The 8,100-nt window shown below is 49.8% G+C and overlaps 1 protein-coding gene across 1 annotated transcript; it reads right to left on the bottom strand.

Annotated features, from left to right (window-relative positions):
* Positions 1–894: 894 nt before the first annotated feature.
* On the bottom strand, positions 895–6,208 carry ITPRIPL2 (ITPRIP like 2; the record flags this gene model as incomplete). Its single annotated transcript, XM_032983783.2, has 1 exon — positions 895–6,208. A coding segment is annotated over one exon (1,521 nt), but the record flags the coding sequence as incomplete, so codon positions are not given.
* Between the last annotated feature and the right edge of the window lie 1,892 nt (positions 6,209–8,100).

The following is an 8,100-nucleotide window of genomic DNA, read 5'->3' as shown; positions in this document are numbered from 1 at the left end:
ATTTTAAAGGAAGCCATTAATAAGAGATAATGTTATTAAAGAGGTAAAGATCTAAATACATTTCCTCCATGCTGACTTGGGTGACTGAGTGTTGACACTAAAGGAATGACATTCTTCCAGTCTTTGCCGGCGAGAAGCCTGTTAGCCAGCTGGGCTGTCTCAGCACGGTACCAACAACTGCTGCCCTGCCTACAGAAGCTACTCCCCACAAGGTAAGAGGCAGGCACACAAAGATCTGGAGATAGTTATTTTCAGCCTAGCTTTGATTTAATGATTAAAAAGCTAGGGGCCTTGCTGTTACTTCATTCTTTAATAGGGAACATCAGCACCAGCCGTGAGTGTGTAATTCTGGCATCTTACCAAAGACTAATAAAGGACAGGTAACTTGCTGGCCCATCCACAAAACTCCTGCTGGCTTCAGCAGGACTTTTTCCATATTTAATAAAGCATGACCTATGCGGTTTGGCACAAAGACGTGTCTGTACATGCCACATTGAAAAGTTCACACAGATACTGTGAAATTAAGTCCTAGCTTTTCATTAGCACCTAAAGAAGCATATTTTATACAGCGACCTGAATCTGGAGCCAGGGAAGCAAGAACCAAATCTTTCTTAACCTCTGAGCAAGGCAGCCACAAACTCCAATGTGCTTCATTCCAGAAGTCAATGCCACCACAGACAGTGCCAGCCATGCTCTGGTCTCTCTCCTGGCTCTCCTCCCGTATCCCTCTGCCCAAGTCCCAAGGCGTGGACCTCCTGCTTTCCCTTGGCTTTGCCTCCTTAGGAATCTCCTCCTCAAGAGCATATAAACCTGCCGATTGCAGTTTTGTGGCTGCAGGTAGCTTTTACTGAGAAAAGACAACAAGGAATTTAAATCTTGAGGCATAGATGCTTTCAAACAGCTGTTTATTACTACAGTGAAATATTAAAACAAAACCAACAACTTTTTATGGAAACAAAAGTGCAAATGTATTTAGATATTAAATAGGAAATGAATTTATAAACTTTTAATTAAAATGGGCTGACACTTTGAGCCTACAAACACTTTTCTTTTTTAAAAACAATAGCAGCTGAACACTTTAGTTTAATCTTTGGTCTGATTATTAACCAGCAAAAAATAGTTGTACCAAGAATGTCCATTACAAAGAGACACTTAAAATTTACATTACTCTGCAGAGATTCAAAATCAAAAGAGGAATGTTTTCGAGATATTTAGTCAGGTAAGAAATAATGATGTCTTTGAGAAATACATAGCATTTTTCAATACAAAACAAGGTCACATATACATGTTTTGGTACTGTAAATAAACTTATTCTCTTGCAGGTGTGACTCCTCTTCCCAATCAGTATTCAATAAAAACAACTTCATTTGCACAGAGTCTCTGCAAAACTAGGTTGCAGACAAAGAGAACCAAGAACCCACATTAGTACTAAATAACACTTTCTTCTGTGTTTGTGTTTCAGTTTACACACACAGAGGCAACCAGGATGAATCTATGATACATTATAAGAGTTACAACCTTAACAAATACCTATTCATAGCCCTGTTCTGTGTACAGCATCCAGGGGTTGGGAGAAGAGGGAAAAGGCAAAAGGCCCGTGGGATTACTCAGGCAGGTCAAGTTCTCTATACAGCTTCTTGCAGGTAAGGCCCTATAACTCCAGCACGCCCCAGGTAACAGTGCTGGTACATTTGTTGTGGAACAAGATGAATGCCATTACAGAACCCAACTTTTATCAGCTCCTTTTGTCAATCGTATTCATGAATGCACGCTTTATAGCGGATAAAGAAAATACACTCAATATCTCAGTTGTACAACAGAGCCACAAGTTAGTCTGAGATTTTCTCAGACCTCAATGCACATTGCCTTACTGGCAGGAAGCCCCCTCTTCTCAAGAAAGCTTGCCCAGGCCTCAGGTTAGAGCAAATGCATACATATTACCCCATCACCAGCCATCAAACACTCAAAATGCCTTGCTGAAGAAGTCACACTGAAGATCTACCTACATGACTAATCAACTGAGGGTTTGCCTCACTGTTCAGCCCTGATGGATTCAACCACTTTGAAAATATTGTCAGAGCAAAACCCACTTCAGTCTCTTACCTCTACACTCCAAATACACCTTGCTTTCAATAGCTCTCCTCCCAATTTTATCCCCATGTCCTGTGGTTTGTTTGCAGTGTGTCTTCACTGAGAGTTTACCATCATTCCCACTCAACTCTCAGCCCAACTTTCATTTTCTAAACTATTTATATTCTCCACCATCTCTCCTTGTCATGCATTTCCTGATGCAACTGTCCTCTCCTGGCATTACTGCATTTTAGTGAGAAAGCCCTTACCAAGTCTATTACAGATTTCCACGTATTGCAGCAATACTAAATACACACCACATGTGCATCCCCTTTCAGTGAAAAGATTGCTTTTCAGACACAGGGATGCAGGGATGTAAATGAACCGGCAGCTTACTGAAGTGGTTATGATGCCAGAATTAACAGCTAGAGGGTTTTTATGTCATGAGTTCAGGCAGCCACAATACCCTGGGCTGATCATCTAGTCCTTCTTTGGGCAAAAGATTTAACTGCCTTGATTGCAGAACTGCATCTTATTTCAAATACCAAGTAACACAAGACTGCAAAAATAGTATGTATCATGGTCTACTACCAAAAAAAAAAAAAAAATCAAAACACTAAGGTAGCTCATTTAGCCTTAAATACCATGTGCAAAGAACATTTGATCAGACTACCTATAAATACAATATTTGTATTTGTAGAAAGAAGCACAGTGCTTCATATGTAAAAATAACCCAACTTGCGGGTGTGACCTAGGCTACAATTACCTGAAAATAAGACTCCAAGAGCAGTTAAAAAAATAGACAGAAGTAGGCAAACATCTGCCTAGGGAGTGTTTCCATTTAGAAAAATAGATTTTTATAAAGCTTCATAGGTTTCGAAAATGTTTGTTTTGTGCTCTGATGCATAGAAATGTGAATAAAGCACACCGGTATCTCTATGTACATCAGGGAGAGGAGGAATATATTAGTAACTCCAAGTTATCCTAAAGCTTCCCAGAAGTTACACTTCATCAGTTATAATTAATTTTGGACAGCCCACTTAGAACACAGTACAGTGGGGTAATAAGGCACACGCTCACCTTCCTGAGCACCAGCAATTCAGCAACATATTTTGGGTCTTAATACATCAAATACTTGAGCAGTGACCCAATAAAGCAAAGATTTGAAATTCTGAATTTGCTGACAACCTGGGACATGTCAGGTTCCCACACACCAGGTACCTGCACTGGGAGCTAAGGACACCTGCAGCGCTGGCTGCATTACAACTCGCCAGGTTATTTGAGCAAAGTTATGGGATATAACCAGGCATGAAGTGGAAATTATCTGGATGACATTTACATTTAGAGGACACCAGAATCCATAGCCTAAGACTGCCACTGTACCATGAATCAGTGCTAAATAATTTTGAAGTACCCTGAAATATTTCACTTCCTCCTCCCCGCAATAAGATAAAGATCTGCTATAGCACAGCATGAGAAAATCCCATCAGGTTATTTGGTCAAAACACTGCCACGAACAGACAACTGGTTAGGCAGTCATCTAAAAATCCCACCAAACTCCTACCAGAGGGCAGGAAGGTGCAGCAGTCAGTTTACAGCACTGAGATTTGAACTGGCTTAAGGTTTGTTCCAAAAAATAATACAGAATTTGTTTTGTTGTTGGTCCTTGAGGTAAAGCAAGTTCTAAGAAAATAATACTTGAAGACAGAAAAAATTAATAAAACTCAACAAGAACCCACAAACAAATGAACCTCCATGTATTTACTTAAAAGGTTTTCTTTGGGATAATTCAAACGCAATTCCTTTAACAAAATACTAATGCCTCCTCCACAGCAATATTTAGTGCAGCCAATTATCCTAAAAAGAAGGCCTTTGTAAAAATAAAGTGCTATTTGTTTCCTTTTCTCTGTATTTCAATCCTTCAGTATAACCTTCATTTGAACATGGAAATGTGCAACTAGATTCTTCATACTGTTATGGGAGAGATTTTGCTTCTTCTCTCAATTTGACATTAACACACACACTATATTTCTATTCAGCATAATATGTTTGATTGCATGGGCAATTTAAAGTATGTCGTTGAGCATTTCAAACTCTGACCCACACTCATACTCCAGAGCTTATCACATTTTAAGAGCATCTTGGTACATTTTGGGGGGAAGGGTGGGGGTGTTGTTTGCATTTAGAGGATTTTTTAAATCCCAAATGAATTTTGTATCATAAAAAGCAGATTTCAGAGAAGGGTCAATTTTGCTGCTAAGACAACAAGTTAACATGGATTTCTAGAATGTCAGTCTGAGCCTGTTAAATTTGGGTTTGCAGCCAGCCAGCTGAACATAACACTTCTCGACTGAGGCGCTTCCCCAGAAATTTCACAATTTTCCTATGAACAATGAAGAAATCTCATGAACATGAGATTAAGAAACAAACAAACAAACAAAAAAAATCACAATTTCATTTCAGTCCTGGCCTCTGGTTTCCCAGTATTCTCGGGTCAGGGACAACAAATGCCACCGAACCACATTTAAACGGGTCCCACCTTCCTTGGGCAGACACAGGCTCCCGACGGCCCAGCGGGCTGGGAGCACGCGCTGCCCCGGCTCGCCCAGCCACTGGCTCACTCTCCCGGCGGCTCCCGCCTGGCTTCGGCAACATGCCGGCACAGGGCGGGCACTGGTCGCAAGTACCGGGGGCTGCTGTACATCCTGATGACGTGCGGGGCCTGGATCCAGGTGTTGATGAGCTGGAAGGCAGCCAGGTCCAGCGTGGGCCCGTCAAAGGCGGCCAGCAAGTTCACGGGGGTGGCTTCCTTGAGGAAGCGGGGTAGCGCCACGGCCTCGGGGAGGCTGGCATTGCTCAGGAAGAAATGCATCAGCACCTGCTTGCGCAGGCAGTCCCTGAGGTACAGCACCAGGTCCTCCAGCCGCTCCACCAGGAACCGCTCATCCCAGGCCTCCAAGGGCCCCTGCAGCAGCAGCGAGAAGAGGGCTGTCTTCAGCACATAGGAGGAGAGCACCCTACCCCACTGGGAGCAGAAAGGCTCCTCCAGGCCCTGCCCGCGGAGGTCCCGCAGGCCCTTGAGGATCTGCAGGCACTTGAGGTGGCAAGAGGAGGCCGGCACCTGCTCCTTCAGCCAGCTCAGCAGCCGCTGCTCCTGCCGCGACGTGTTGAGGCCCCAGAGGGCCTCTGGGGCCGGGGGGGCCCGCGGGCCCTCGGGTGGCAGGGCTGTGAGGTAGAGCGCGTCGCCGAGAGGGATGGCAGGGATGAGGCGCACGGCCATGGAGATGTGGCAGCAGACGTAGTCGGAGCAGGGCAGGATGTGCAGCGTGGGCGGGTGCCCGGGGCAGGCTGAGAGGCTGATGCGGCAGCGCTCCTGCAGCCGGTACCGCACGGCGCCCAGGCAGCGCTGCATGTGGCCCTGGAACCAGCGCAGCACTAGCCCCGAGGAGAGGTGGCTGCGGCCCTGCAGCTCCACACAGAAGCCCTCGGCGAAGGGCCGGTGACGGCGCGGCCAGCCGGCCCTGGCCCGCAGGCCGCAGACGAAGGCACCGCACGGCCCCAGCCCCTCGGCGCTGCGCGGCTGCGGCTCCAGGTGCGGCGGCAGCCGCAGGGGCACCAGGATGTCGAAGCAGTCGGGGCTGCGCACCTTGTGCTGCTCGTAGGCGCTGCCGATGCGCACGAAGTCCCCGCGCAGGCTGAGGGCCAGCGGGCCGGGCTGCAGCCCCTGCGCCTTGGCGGCGCGCACCAGCTCGGCCACGACGCGCCCGACGTGCGCCTTGCTGTGCCCCAGCACATGGGGCGAGAGCCGCAGCTGCCGCGCGTAGAAGCTCTCCAGGGCGCCTCGCCGCGCCCCCGCCGGCCCCGCCGCCCGCTCCCCGCCGGGCCTCGGGCCACCGCCCGCCGCGCCGCAGCAGCGGGCCAGCAGGCAGCCCAGCAGCAGGAGCGCCGAGCCCTTGAGGAGCGGGACGGAGCCCGCCTCCGCCGCGCCCTCTCCGGCCGCACCGCCCCGCAGGGCCTGGTAGAGGCAGAGCAGCGCGGTGCAGAGGGCGGTCAGCAGCGGCCAGAACACCCGCACGTTGAGGGTGTAGACGGGCACGGCGCGGCGGGGCCTCGGGCCACGGGGGTGGCCGCCGCCCGGCCCCGCGGGCGGGGAGCGCCCGCCCCCGCCGCCCCCGTCCTCCGCCCCGGCCGCCCCCAGCGCGGGCCGCGCCGCTGTCCCCCCCCCCGCCCGCTCCCGGCACGGCGGTAGCCGCGCACCCCCCTGCCTGCCGCCGCCGCTCCGCTGCGAGCCTTCCTTCCTCTTCCGAGGGAAGCGGCGCCGCGTCAGCCGCCCAGTGAGCTCAGAGGAAATGCCGCGGGCGGCGGGCCCGGCCGCGGCGTGAGGGCCGGGGGCGTTGTCCGGCCGGGCCGGGGCCGCCCGCGGGGCGGGGAGCGGCGGCGCCGCCCGCTCCTTCCCGCCGCGCTGAGGGAGCGCGGCCGCGGGAGGAGCGCGAGGACGGCCGGGCGGCGCCTTCCCCGCCGCTCCCGGTGCTGGCCCCGAAAGCGAAGCGTGAGCCGCACTCTGAGCACCAAACACACGTTCCCCTGACCCCCTCACCGCAACGGGACACTGCAGGGCGGGTATTTGGGTGTAAAACTGAGTGTTTCTGTATCCTCACGTCAGGGGGACAGCTGTGACGTCGGGGAGTGCTGCTGCCCGGGCAATGGTGCCATGTCACAGGCTCCACGTCACACATTCTTCCTCAAATAACAGTGCTAAGGGTCTGTCCTGCTGCAGATGAGTCTCTCGCCTTCACAGCTCTGAATAAGGGTCTCAGTGCCAAAGGGACAGCATAGTCATCACCATTAATTCACCAGCATGCGTGTGGTCCGCTGCTGTACTAAGAGCTGCTTGCAGTCAAATCATTCAAGAGCCTGTTGGTTTTTTCCCATGTTCCCAAATTGTTCAGATGCTGACAAACTAAAAGGAAAGAAAGAACCTTGGGAGAAGTTACTCATGTGTCACACAGGGACTTCTGGCCTTACCTGTTATATGAGAGCCAGTATGATATCAGGCCCACTGTTGTCAACTGTGACTGTCGCGACACTTCTGCCCACAGCATCACCCTCAGCCTGAACCAAATGGAAGAACTGAGGATCCATCAGAATTACACACCCAGCACTACCTCAGGCGTCACCCCAAGCCCATGAACAGCAGAGCCAAACATTCAGGTCAGAAGACAAGCACAAAAACATCGCTGCACATGCAAAGCCTCCAGGCACTGCTGGGGAGTTGAGCAGTCACATCAAACCCCATAGAAACCACTGGGACTTGTCTGTCACGAAGACCTCTTCACCCAAACTACTTAACCCAAACTGCTTCAGGGTGTTTCAGACCTGAAGAGGCCTTTAGGACCTGCATTTTCTCATATGTGTCTACTGCATGTTGGACACAACCTCGCTGCAGCTACGCTGTATTTCTGGATGTGTCTCTGTGTATCAACTAGCTTTAGCTTGAAGAGCCCTCTACCATGGTGATGATGATTAAACTTAAGAAATTAGCATTATAAACTCCTGCCGCTGCAAGCCTTTGAAGATTCCAATTACCTGAAAATGAAAAGGCAGCATTTCAAATTTAGAGAAGAGGAAAACCGTGCTGCATAGTACCACATAGATCCAGTCATCAAGGTGGTCTGACATTTTTCCTGTTCAGGGCAAGACTTCTTTATATAGCATTTGACCATCACTGTGTTTCTTGACCACAGGGCTGGATTGTGCATTGCTCTTGTTTTCTTTCTAGCATTCATCCCCCCTGCGTTCTGCACAGGTGCTTAAGATAATTTTTAAACAGGTATTTTGCTGGATGTATGTTAGTTCTGTTGCAGATGTTGATGGGGACAGGATCATCCTCTTCAACTTCTGTTTAATAAATGTTTACTGAGTTTTGAAGACTTTTGCTGAAGTTTAAGGGGCATCCATGAAAGCATTCTGTTGTGGTTTAATTTCAGGTGATCAAGTTACTACTGCGTTATTGCAACTTGCTGCATGGGT

This window comes from Tyto alba, unplaced genomic scaffold (assembly GCF_018691265.1).
Source record: "Tyto alba isolate M040663 unplaced genomic scaffold, T.alba_DEE_v4.0 Super-Scaffold_28, whole genome shotgun sequence".
NCBI classification, from domain to species: domain Eukaryota; kingdom Metazoa; phylum Chordata; class Aves; order Strigiformes; family Tytonidae; genus Tyto; species Tyto alba.
Note: the sequence above shows the minus strand (reverse complement) of the source record. Positions and strands in the feature narration are given on the sequence as shown.